Genomic DNA, 13,821 nt, shown 5'->3' on the forward strand with positions numbered 1-13,821 from the left:
ACCACTGTTTGACCACGGATTGTATGGAATTGGCAAACATCCAGCTAAGGCGACTCCATCTGAATGAGGGGAAAAATAAAAATTTTATGCGCGTATTCCGCTCATTTGAATGAGACTCTGCTTAATTTAGAGGCTAACATACATCTGCAAAATCTGACAGCCCTGAAAACTAATAGATGCTTCCATTTCCGCGTGTAAACCGGATGTTTGCCTTGCCATGCAATCCGTGGTTAGACAGTATAATCGTTTACAGTTTATTCCAAAAGTGTTTGAACATATTGTGGACGGATACAACTGTCAGCAATCCATAACCCTCCCCGTGTATCCGCTATTGATTGCTTCTTTATTTTATGTTCGCTATGGTGACAAGGAAGGGGCACTCCGTCTTTTCAGTCCTTCAGTTACCATTATAGTTGGGCCACATTTAACCTGGCAGCGTCGTATTTCGATTCCGAGTCACAACTGACTACAACTGTATTTATGTCGAGGACTGCATATTAAGTGCCTTGCCTCCATTATTTTTTATACCGATAGATGGCAGCACCATCACTGGATCGAACAGTTAATGAGAATTTAGAACTAGTCCAGGAGCTAATAGCTACCTGGTGCTAGCACCACCAGAGGTATCGTTTCACTTGGAGGACATTGAGACCACGAGCATATTTAACGTCGCCCAGTCCCCTTTAATGACGACGGTGGGTCTTCGACCATCGAGGTTCGAACTCAGGACCCTCCGGCCCCGAATCCGACACTATACCGATCGGGCTACCACGGCCCCGGCAGCGTCGTAATGTTGTGATTTGGATCTGCGTAGCCTTTACAGTGCTGCCAGGTTTGGTTTGCACCTACTGTAGTCGTTATCACTTCCTGAAATCGAAGAACTTTGGCGAGTTGGCAGTCCGCATTGCCAAGAATACAGTCAATGGAGTAAAACAGTTTGTCATACATTTTCAGTTTCTGCTTAGTGTTTCCTGGGTTGTGGCTGATGTTCCTTTTCTTCCGTTCCATAAAACGTGACAGAGAAATAATTTAAGAAACCGTTTTCATAACCATGATTAGACACTTCGAATAACCATTTCCCTTCTGGATCTTCTCCCCAGAAGTGAAGTGAAGTAAAGTCCCAGTGAGGAAACCTGGTTGTTTTGTTGTCATAGGGCCTCCTCGTCAGAATTGCGGATCGTGTGCCCATGGGTGACGTCAAAGACATTTCAAGGTGTCCACAGTGCAGATTTGTAATGTCAACAGTCGCCACAACTGTTTCCAGCCGATTAATTTTGTTAATTGGGTGCATCGAAGATTTGTTAACATTTGTTACCAAGAATGTGTTCCTTCTCGCCAGAAGAAGCCTAAATAGAAAAAAATTTCATTTCATAAATCATAAATTCAACGATATATATTAATAAATCCTATCTATATATCGATATATCGTCACCTCAGTACAACAGTAAGACATCTAAAAGGAGAAAGAAAAAAAATCGAAAATGAATTTCCAGTCTTGCTAATGTTACCATATGTATCTTTATTTTGAGGAACATTCCACATTTTATGTCTTTACATCTTTTGCATGCATAACATAACTTTGTGTTGCAAAAGTTACAAAATCCATCTTAGATTAAACACTAGATTAAATTCTAGTCTCTTCTTGCTCATATCCTGAGATGACGATGTTCTATGCGATGCGTATATGATGAAATGAAAAAAATGGCACTCGCAATCCCGGTAGTAGAAACAGTCCGACGTGCGTTGCAGATTCTTGAGAAAGTCTGCAGACTATTTTATAGTTGTGAGAGAAAAACCTTAATTTTTTCACGAGAAAAACCTAAACCTTCAGTTAATGAATATTTATACCGTATTTTCTGGGATATAATTCACTAGCATGTAGTTGCATTAACGTCGTGTTCTTAAGCATTTCTCGGTGCTGGTTTAGATTTTACAATTAATCGATTCTGTCAGTTTATCGTGTAGACTATTTTTTAATTTGCGTCGCAGACTGCTGAAAAAAAACCTGCCAACAATGGTGCGTGTAGTTCTGCCTTAGCCCTGGCTTAAGGGCGGTAACTTGTCGCATAATACCCAATAGTAGGGGAGCCCATAATGCTAAATGGGGATTTACTCGATCGCCGTGGGGACCTAATATTGTGTGGTTAAGGTTATAAGAAGAAGAAAATGTTAGATATTATTCCCCTTTTGTGGTGGGGAAAGTATCTACTGATATTCATAAATGTAAAAATTTTAAAAACGCAGTTAGATGGACATTGAACATACTGGAGCATGTCAGGTATTGATAGTTTTTATGCTTCATTTTGTCTGCGAGTCGAATTTATGAAGGTATGTTAATCTGCCGATTTGCGTGGTGGGGGATGGCTATCTGAAGGGGTAGAAAAAAGAAAAAGAAAAAAAAACGAGCGCGTCAGATATTCAGAAAAAACATCCATACATAACTAACAAAATGTTAAAAATAAAGAGGGGGTAGGGTGCGCCTTTTTTCAGACCACTCTTATACTTTATCTTACTTTTTGCTTTTTACTGGTGCACTCTTCCACGTTTTCAAGCGACCAACTGGCTTCCAGTGAATAGCTGACTCGACCATCCTGTCGACATCAAGGGCGCCGCAGCCGATCTTGGGATGGAAATGAAAGCCTGCCGCATTCCACAACCAGCCGTGTTCTTCAGGGGAAGGTATGCGGCAAGTGTTGAGAATGATGTGCTGTACGTCCCGCCATCCGAGAGAAGGACTGAAAGCACACATTCATTGTAGTTCATCATCGAGAATCGGCGTGTCAAGGTCAAACAATTTTGTCACATTCCACCGTCTATTCCTTTCTGGTTGTAATGGTCACGGCACCATGAACTATTTCCCCACGTTGCTTCTGCAACACATAACATAAGTGGAAGCAACGTGAAGGAAAAGTTCATAGTGCCGTAACCATGCCAACCAGAAGGGGAAAAGGGTGAAGGGTGGGAAGCTATTTGTCTTTGACACGCTGATTCTCGTTACATAGTATTCAATGTCTCGTTACATAGTAGTTATTGAAGAGACTTTCGGTACCTGAGTTGAGATCTCGCTAAACAAGAATTCGGCATTAAACATTTAAACATTCAATTTTTATCCACACATAGCATTGTTACTTGAAATTCTATTTCCGTCTTTCAAGAAATTTTGTTGCGTAAATGTCATGAGGAAGCGAATTCTTTTCCAGCAACGAAACTTCATGTTAATTCTGAAATAGAATGATGCTAGTGCTGTTATCCATACAAAGGGCAGAAATATTAACTTCTCAATAGTTTATATGAAAGTTTGAATACTTATGATCCGTTTAAACATTTAGCAACAAAAACTTATTAGCAAAGTAAGTTTTCACTGTTTTGAATGCTTACTTTGCCTGTAGTAGAAGTGCAATGGCTCCAGCCGCGAGGGGTGCAGCTGCGGAAGTTCCTTGGAATGTCTGTCGGCATTTCCCTCTTCCTTCCGGAACGACCTGTAACGGGAAATTAGAGCCACGATGTCGACATTGTTACGGATAAATGGTTGAAGACAGAAAGAAAAAATGGCGGGAAAAAAAATAAGCAATGAAACATCCAGCACTTGGCATTCATTTGAATTTTGGCGTCTTGAATTCAAATTATATTTTTCGCAATCACCGATTGCGATAGGACGAACTCTACTCGTTGGGTTTCTTGTTTCTATAAATGGCTCCAATCGCAATCGCGATTGCGAAAACAATAATTGGAGTTCAAGTCGTCAAAATTTAAATGAGTGACAGGTGCTCTATGTTGGACATTGTGTACTGGATGCCGTTTTTATTTTAAAGGAGATTGTGTCAAGTCAAAATGGTCGAGTTGAAATAAAGTCGATTCCGGGGGACATGGTTGCTACCGTCCAGGAGGAAGGACTTGCTCGCTGAGGCCCGTGGACCAGAGAAGTTTGCGTTATAATCATAGAGAAATAAAATCAAAGACACATCAACTACAGTCGAGTGAAAACAATAACCAATTGTGATTGCTCAACAAAACATTTCCAAGGAAATATAGCAGATGAATTTTTCTGTTTCGTTATACAAGACTAATGTATCTCCCAGAAATATATGGAATGAAGTTTTCTGTTTCGTTATATAGAGCTAATATACCTCCAAGAAATATGGCGGAATGAAGTTTACTGCTTCGTTATACAAGACTAATGTTTCTCCTAGAAAAGGTGGAATGAAGTTTTCACACCCCTTTGGTACAATAATTTATTAGTGATCATCTAAACTCAAACTATACGAAACATCTCTCGCCAAAAAAAAAAAATCGAGAAATAGTATTATCACTTTATTGAAAGTTAGCGTCGATACGGAACAATCAACCAAACTTGTGTCCTATGCGTAATCCTGTGCTGTCTCTATCCGATTCAATAAAAAGTGAAGGAATTGTCCCACAGTTTTATTTTTCAGACACCATTGGAAAAGGCGACATTTTTTACTCCAGATCTAACTGGACCTTTGGTTGAAAAAGTAAGCTTCTAACTCCAAAGGAAAAAAAAAATTACAAGACTTTTTAAATCAAGTTCGAAAAATTCCATTTCCATTCAAGTTGTTAACCATTTAATTTTCGCGTTTCCATGGTTACGCTTTTTGAATCCATTGTATCTTTCAGATTTTAATTTCTTAAACTTATTTTATTTTATGTTTCCATGATCATGCTTTTTAAATCCATCTTTTCCATTTTAATGTCTTAAAAGTATTTTAATACTGTTATCATTGTTTGGAAGGGAAATTTTGCATGGTGTTTTTTTTTCTTTTATTTAAGCCTAATCGTTGAGCATAAGTCACTTGACACAATTTTTATTTTCATGGTAGACCGGGCAAAGCCGTGCAATGCAACTAGTGTAGTATACGACTACTACTCAAAACGGAATCTAACTTACCACTTTGGGCTTTTGTCTTTCCTTTTCCAGGTCTTCTTTGGAGGGTGGATAATGGGGCCCTCCCACATAGACAGAGGCGAGGACCGCCGCGCAGTGCTCCGAATAGAATGCGCTGCGCCCTTCCGGCCCCAGGGCCCCCACTGTCACCGTGAAGGGACTAGATGCGTAGCCGTCGAGGTTGCAGTTGTCCAAGTAAGCGCCGCCGTTTCCTGCCGCCCACACATAGATGGCCCCCTTGCCTCGACGACCCTGCGAAGGAGAATATTTTTAAGCAACAGGTAGCCTAAATGCTGATCTAGGCTACTTGCTTGACATTCCGTCGACCCTTCTCATTGAACAAAACGTTGAGAATTTTGATCGGAGTGATAAGATGATTCATTTGCTGTTCTTTTGAATACAATGAGAGAGTTTTGTCTGCGAAGATACTGAATTGAAGTTAATGAGTGTACTCGAAAGTTCGAGGACCTAGACCAGACAACGTACTATGCCGTAGCAAAAACTCATCGTGTTGTATAAAATAAGTTGTTGTTGTTGCTGTTTTGTGCCAGCTAGGTTGGCAATTTAGGAAGTGCGCCGGTTCACTTTTCCAACTGCGCGCCATAATTTGGTGTGAAGTCCGACCTTCACAGTACACACGTGCCATAAGGACCCGTTTATAGGGTAGGCAACCGCACACAAAGAATGACAAAGACAGGAGAGAGAAAGAAAAGCCATGCCCAAGCTGTCCTAGGACCTCGCCATCAGCAGTCAGATTTCTCTGACCATTAGACAAGGCTATAAGGTAAGTGAAATCAATGTATTGTAGATGGTACAATTGCTATATAGTAAGTGAAATCAATGTATTGTAGATGGTACAATTGCTATATAACAGCGTTAAAGCACTTGCGATCAACCAAAAACCAACAGTAGGGGGGGGGGGGCAGTAAGTGTGTCCTGCACTGAACTTCACAAAAAAAAATTGAATTCTGAAATTTTGAATTCAAATTATATTTCTCGCAATCACGAGCTACGGCAGGACTCTACTCATTGGAGTTATTGTTTCTAAAAACTGCTCCTGTCCCCCCAAGCCTGCCCCTCCTCTTGGGCGGTTACGTGTGTATAGTTGTGTATGTGTAGGCTTGTGTGTGTGCGTAGACTTGTGTGCATGTACGTTGGCGTGTGTGTGCAATGTATGTGTGTAAATAAGGGCGCGTGTAGGACATGGGCGCCACTAACCAAGAGAAACGGATTTCGAGGAACATTGGTCAGGACCGGAGGAGCCGCGCCTGCGGAGAACGGTGGCGTTGAAAAAGGAACCAAACATCAAGGACGGTCAAGTGAAAACAATTAGCAATCGTGATTGCTCAAAAAAAAAAAAAAAAAACTATTAAAAAGATATTGGAAAACAATGTTTTGCTCAAAAATAAAACCCGCAAATTTTTAAAATTTTCAGCCCTAAATAATGTGTATACGTGTAAAAACGGAGGAAATTTTTGGTCCAATTGTTCAACACACGACGAAGCAATCAACCTATGCAAAAGTCAGAGCCGTAACCAGACTTTCGTTTCGGGAAAGGTTTTATTGTCCGTTTTCCACGAGAAGGCACTTGACTCCTCCCTCGTCACGTGGTATCCCATGATTCTATTTCGCTGTTTTCGGCAGAAGGTATATTCGGATCAGAGCATTTTGTTGTAAAAGAAGCAGTTTTTAAAATGTAAGAATAACTAAAATGACAACAGACAAGTGAAGCAACTAATGTAAAGGACAGTAAGATTTTTTGCACATTAAAAAGCACTCCCAAGTTATGGCTGTCAGGTTGTCTTATTTAGGAGCGCGTGCATTGCGTACCGATCACCCCAGCGTAAAATGGAACTCTGCGTTCGAGGAGGCGGGGTGAAGTGCCTTCTGGTGAAAAACGGACAATACCAACACATTTCTCATGAAATCTATATGACCAAAAAAGTTCGAGTTCATTCGTACATTCTACTGAATTTTGTTACAATGGGATATTTAAATGAGGGGAGGCTACATTACGGGTTTTAACATCAGCAAAGGAAAAAGGTACGGGATCTATTAAATGTAGGAGAAAAAAAAATCTAATGACATTGCATTACTTCAACTCTATTAAACATTCGATGTTTTTTCAAAAACACAAAAGAAAAAAGAAAGATGTGTAATCATATACGCACATTCGAAGTAATAATTCTTAAATTCAAATTTTTTGTCTCTTACAAAATATGTTAAATATAGAGTTTGTTACTTTTAAATTTAAGAATTTTGATGTTTTCGTTCTCAGGCATTAAAAATCTGAGCGAAAACCATGTATTGTTTTGCAAGAAATGATTTTAGCAATAATTACAATAAAAATAAATACTGGACACAAAGCACTCAGTCTGTGCGATTTGTCAATAAATAAAGATTTCATTTTTAAAACGATATTGAAAAAAATAAATAATAAAATTCTGTGAAATAAAAAAGTACATCAGTAATAATCATTTTTTAGCAAAAAAAAAAAAAAGAATAGTAGAAAGCATACTTTGGCATAGTTTCAAAAATTTCGGAGGAGGATTGAACTCTAAAATCCCACCCTTTAAATACGGTCGCGGCTAAAATTTATGAAGTGGCTTAATGTTACCCAAATAACTGTAACCGTTTTAAATGAAAGTTTAACTAGGGAGTTCACAATGGGGTTGTTTCCTTCAGTCAAAAGTAGTACTTTTTGTCACTGAAATTGATAGAATAAGCAAAAAAAAAAAAAAAAAACATGGACCCAGAAAATACTTTCATTTTCCCAACAGTTATTTTTTAATTAATTTTTTTAAATGTCCGATTTTTCAAACAAGGCGTGGTCTTGATGACGTCACAAATGATGCTCTTCGGCGCATCTTTCTACCGCGATTCCACGCTATGATAATCAAAAAGCGAATTAAAATTGCGCTCTACGCTTGCTATCAACCGTATCGTTGCCAATACACGTGAGTAAAGATGCGAATTAAATATTTTGTTCTGTGAATGGCAACACAGAATGGCATTTCATCATTTGTGATGTGTCATTCGCAGAAGACATAAACAATAAAAGCGCGATTTAAGTAATTTTTTAAAAATATTAAACAAATTATTTAAAAAATGGTCAGATCCTATGTTTTCAAGCATGCTCTTTAAGAAAAAAAAAAAAAAAAACAACTTTTAAAATTCTGGAAACGACTCCATTCGTGGCTGATTCTTATGAGCATGGGTGTGAGGGGGGGGGGGGCTGGGTATGTAATACCACTTAGAGGGAGACCAATACTTTGTCCCCAAGTTGGTAGTGGATTATAACGCAGATTGCGCTATTTAGATTTTTAAGGGAGGAGGGATTAAAGGATATTTTACTCTTTAGATGGACCTCTCGATCATAGGGATTTTCGTGGTTTTTGTGAAGGGGTTCATTTTGCTCTTGGGTGGGATGGACATCCCTGTACGAGGGTAACAGGATTCCTCAGTTGAAATCGAGTCGAAGGCAAGCTTCATATTTGCAGTTGCTTTTCACATGAAATTCCTCACGCTTTCTAAATAAGGTCAGAGTTATGAACTGCAGAAGAATTCCACTGTGAAGAAAAATGTATTACCGCGCAGGTGAACCAACAGAACGCTGGGTGACAAATGCAGATTGAGCTAACAAGAGCGAGATAGTGTTACAAGGTGAGTATCGCATCGGAGAAATCGACCTACATTAGAATGCCAGAGAGATTTAGACGGAAAAAGAATATTTGGTGAGCTTTTCGTGTTCGAAAAAACCAGCACACTTTCTTAAAACATTTCTGACTCCTCTCCCCTTTGTCATAAAGTGTCTCACTTCACCCTTTACCCTTCCTCCGCTTTGTCACATTCCACACTATTTTTCATAAACATATTCTTAAAACGAGCTGATGTGTGCATCATATGACTTCCTTTTACTCCAATTTAATGTCATTTCCCCATTGTTGGCAATTTTAATGTGATTCAATTGTTTATTTTCTAAATATCACCAACAGTGGCCAAATTGAAATCAAATTTAAAAGAAAAAAATCGCCAAATTTGTCGCCAGGTTGGTGACAAAACTTGGCGACCAAAAGACTGGCGATATATCGCCAAGTGTCCGACAAATTATAGCACAACTTGAGTTTACATCGAAATTAACAATGATTCCCCCCCCCCCAAAAAAGGGGCTAAAGACCCCCTTAGGAACATCCGAATGCAACGGAAAGGGAAGGTGCACAACTAGACTCCACTAGGAGTCGACGTACCAAATTTCAACTTTTTAGAACATACCGTTTTTGAGTTATGCGAGATACATACACACATACATACGTACATACGGACGTCACGAGAGAAGTCGTTGTAATTAACTCGGGGATCGTCAAAATGGACATTTCTGGTGTTTGTACGTTCCTAGACATATATCCACGTGTGATCGGGTCGAAAAAAAAAAACTCAACATTTATTCGGGGGTGAGAAAAATTGAAATTAAGGCCGATTTTTGAGTGAAATTTTTTTTCGCGAATACAATACTTCCTTTTTTGTAAAAGGAAGTAAAAAATGCGTGATCTCACACTCCTTGTTACCCCCCCCCCCATCCCCCACGCCACAAACTTACAATTTCACGAATCCTCCCCCCCCCTATAGCGTGACAGCATTTAAGGACAGGCTTTGAGAAATCAATATATTTTTATTATGTGGGTGTGGTTTTTGGTATTTTTCGATATGATATGCATTGAGTACATACACTTTGACTCCCACCCCCTGTAAAATTTCGAAATGAGGGGCCTTCGAGTATGTACAGTACTTGAATATGAAGAAAATATATACTTGTGTCACTCCTTTCAGGATAGCCTTTCTGGCCAGATGTCCAGGTCCTCCTATGGCGTTGCCCTTGTCTTCCGGTCCCCAGGAGGCAGTGTAGATGTCCACCACTTCCAGGGCGTGTACCAACGCAATGGCTTCCTGCGCGTCCGTCAGAGGACCATTCAAAATTCTAACTCCTGAAAATGAAGCATCATTTACGAAACGAAGGTATTTCAATTTTGACGGTGAAAAAAATTAGAAAATCTCCCGGCTCTGCTTCGGGGTGATTGGAACACCTATAGTCCATTTAGCGAGAGCTGATAGTGGACGTAAACAAAGCAATGTGACAATAGGGAAATTGCAACCTATTAAATGTTCATATTTTGGCTATTGCATATTGTTAATTGAACCTCAAAACTAAAAAATTCACCATCGCCGAATTTTAAAACACCGTGGTTGATTTTTAATGAATTTTTAAAAATCCACGCGCAAAAGTGCGCTCTTCTGAAACGTCACGAGCCTTCGTCACAGTGCGCGAATGGGCAGCTTCCGCCGAAGATCCCTTGTTTTCGCTAGGGACATTTTGAGCGCGCTGATATTTTTATTTTTTAGAAATTCAATAATCCTTTTGAACACACTATGGAGGCCGGATTCGTTAAAGCACAATCTAAATAATCTTCCTCAAATAATATCAATGGTGATATTCGAATATTTCCGAGAGGATGAGAGGTTTAATATTCCAGAAACGCGCGGAGTTTAATGCGAGGAGATAAGCCTTTTACGTTTCATCTTCGAAGTCGAATGCACGTTCTTCGGTTTCTCCCGTGACATGGGAACCGGTTCGCTAGCGTTTCTCTCCTATCGGACGTCACTTCCTATGCCATCTGACGTCACAGGCGCTTGAACTTTAAAAATTAATTTAAAAAAAACTACTTATCGTATCGCAAAAATTTTTTCACCTATGATGTTCATGCATGTTACTCTATCATATAAAAATAAAATTGAAAAATCGAAAACTTCCCTATTATCGTTATCGCTGTCTGCTTGGCGCTGGGATGATTGAAAACAGCGCCAATCAGATAAGCGAAATGTCCGCGCTTTCAATGCGAACAGCATTGCCAATCGGGCGATAAGTCATGAAAGTAGTAACCCTCTTTGTTTACTTCCTCTATCAGCTCTCGCTGAAATGAGTATAAACGAAGGCGAGTAAAAAGGGAGGTACATAACTAGACGCTATACAGATCCTATATGCTAAACTTAAACCTTTTACGGCTAGCTATATTTGTGTTATGCGAAATACATACAATACATACATACAGACGTCACGACAAGCCTGTCGAAACGGACTCGGAGATGATTAAAATCAGAGCCGTAACCAAAAAATAATTTCGGGGAGAGTTTAAAAACTTTCATGCGGAGCTTTGCGCAAGAATTTGGAAATTTTAAAATACAAACGAACTTTTAAATGTCAAACCGAACTTTTCGTGGGGGGGGGGGAGTGAACCCTAAGAACCCTCCCACCTCCATGTATACGGCCCTGGTTAAAACAGATCCGTGTTTTGTCACTTGTATTTCACATAAATAATTTTCTTCAAATTACAAATTTAAAATAAATCAAATATACAGTCGAACTCGCTTGCAACGAGCCCTGATTTAACGAGAACCCGGATTTAGCGAGGAAATCAGAAAGGTTTGGTTGGTGCAATGTTAAGTCAAAAGGAGCATAACACGCTTTTAACAAGCAAATTTATTGATATTTTTTTATTCATAAAATTTCTATACTTTCAGCTCAGCTTATCCTTTTTGAAAAAAATTCTTAAGCATTCTGAAGTCAACTGAAAGTTAATGATAAGTCATAAACCCTGAGAACAAGGATATTGTAACTCAAGGATAGTGATTTCGATTTCTAATTTGTGTGCTGTATCAGTTGATGATCTTTTCGTACAGTATCATTCCTGAATGTTGTTTCTGTGGAAGAGCATAGCATATGATACAGAAAACATATGTACAGGGATTAAAATGAATTGTTTATTTACTAATAATTTTATCAACTTTTTTTTTTTTTTTTTTGAAGAATTGTTTCATCTTTACTAATAATAAAGCTGAAAGTCTGTGTGTCTTTATGTCTGGGTGTCTGGATCTCTGTTACGCGCATAGCGCCTCGACCATTCGGCCGATTTTCATGAAATTTGGCACAAAATGAGTTCGTAGCATGAGGGTGAGAGCACCTCGAAGTGATTTTTCGAAAATTCGATTTTGTTCTTTTTCTGTTCCAATTTTAAGAACATTTTACCGAGAAAATTATCATAACGTGGACGCAAATTATCATAACGTGGAACCTTAACATGGGCGAGCCATTTGGCGAGAAGTTCATCATCCATTATTTGTAAATATACATGCGAACCAAATGACCTCTTAATTTTTTGCTACGGGCAAAGCCGTGCGGGTACCGCTAGTGTTAAAAAAAAAAAAAAATGATTTAAACAAGCTTCCGAGAATATTGTAACTCAAAATCAAGCTAATTCGGACGAAAACACGGTAGAAAACGACGAAGATAACGACAAACGGGAAGAACTTCAAGACGAAGAAACCTCAACATGCACACTTATAGCTTTTGATCTGTAAAAAACCTTTTCAAAACCAGGGGTTCAAATGGCCATGGTTTTCGGGCGATGAGCATACTCCGCCATTCCTAGAACACACAAGAAAGACACAATAAGACAGTTCAAAGTAAAATAACCAACTTTTTTTGTACCGTACTGAAATTAGAAAAACAAAACAAGTATGTCGTAATTCTTAGCAGCTTTGGGCGAACCCGTTTTTTACTAGCACACTTACTTTAAAATATCACGGTCCTTTCGCACTCTTTACAACCGAGTTCGACTGTATTAGCAACTGACATTTATTTAATTTCGTATATTAGTGATAAAACTTATTTATTTATTTGTTGCATATTACCTTTATTAGTTTACTACGTAATTCAATATATTATTTTTAAGTATTCAGAAATTTGTTCGCAGTCCAGTAGTAATTAAAAAAAAAAAAAAAAAAAACCTGTGTGTTAGCTGCCTGAGTTTAATAAGATACTATTTGTTTATCGGATGCGCAAGTGTTGCACGTGTTATTTTATTGAGATCGGGCTAAAGTTCACTCTTCACTTCAAATCTATCTTGAACACAGTTCGTCATTTTATCGCCTTCCTGATTTTATTATCTATTTTTTTTCCCCTCGCTCTTTCATTCGGTTCATCACTCTTTCGTTTTATGCCCTCTTTTTCGTTCAATAACTACAAATATTTCAGGAATTTGACATCTTTTTTCTGCTTTTATTTATTTATTTATTTCATTTTTCGAACTATAACTACATTGCACATAAACAAACTTTTCAGAACTCGAGATATAAATAGCTGAAGAACTTACAAAACTTCTTTATTCGCAACTCCAGAGCTCGAATACGCTACCTTGCGGTGATTAACAATACTTCCGAAAAAGGTAAAACATTCCATTCCACGTGTTTTCTTTGGGGTAAATTACAGGATTCAGACAGTTTGTGGTGTAATGTAATGTAGTCTCAGAAGAATAAAAGAGAAAGCTTCCCACAAACACGATGAAAAATTACTGTCATTCACAAAGCGTCAAAGCAAGTTATCAGTTACGGCATCTGTTTGCTTTACCTTTTTCATTCGCCATTAGACAGTGGCTGCAGCGCCCCCTATAGTTTATTGGAGTTGCGGATAGAACGAAAATAAATTTGCTTTTTAGCAGTCCCGTCATTTGTGGTATCAGAAGGGCATACTTTTATACTAGTGTCTTTCCAGGCTTTTACAAAAGCATATTTTAACATCAGTACGTTGTTGTTTTTTGTCCGGTATAGTATGTATTGAGTAAGAGTACTGTCCACCTCTGGCAAATTGAGTTCCGCTACCTGACCGATTAAACGATTCCTTTAGTTAAAATAGGGGCGAGGAAAAACGGCTTAAAAACTTGCGGATTTAGTTTGCAGTGTTATTGCCCACTTGCCAAACAATATTACTATTGAGGTAAGAAGTAGCAAGCGGTACAAGATTTTCTCGCCAATAAAAGGGTTGCGATGGTAGCCCAACTATTCCTCTTCTTACTGCTCTCCCTTGAAGG

General features: G+C 38.7%; 1 protein-coding gene across 1 annotated transcript in view; it reads right to left on the bottom strand.

Annotated features, from left to right (window-relative positions):
• Positions 1-687: 687 nt before the first annotated feature.
• Positions 688-13,821, bottom strand: part of LOC129232147 (PC3-like endoprotease variant B) — a 34,667-nt gene continuing 21,533 nt past the window's right edge. The window contains exons 5-9 of the mRNA XM_054866388.1: positions 9,713-9,885; positions 4,907-5,155; positions 3,379-3,479; positions 2,514-2,735; positions 688-1,346 (exon numbers count right to left, since the gene is read on the bottom strand). Coding sequence (XP_054722363.1) covers positions 962-1,346; positions 2,514-2,735; positions 3,379-3,479; positions 4,907-5,155; positions 9,713-9,885 — 1,130 coding nt within the window. The 3' untranslated portion in view covers positions 688-961. The remainder of the gene's footprint in view (positions 1,347-2,513; positions 2,736-3,378; positions 3,480-4,906; positions 5,156-9,712; positions 9,886-13,821) is intronic.

Source organism: Uloborus diversus, unplaced genomic scaffold (assembly GCF_026930045.1).
Source record: "Uloborus diversus isolate 005 unplaced genomic scaffold, Udiv.v.3.1 scaffold_11, whole genome shotgun sequence".
Taxonomy (NCBI): domain Eukaryota; kingdom Metazoa; phylum Arthropoda; class Arachnida; order Araneae; family Uloboridae; genus Uloborus; species Uloborus diversus.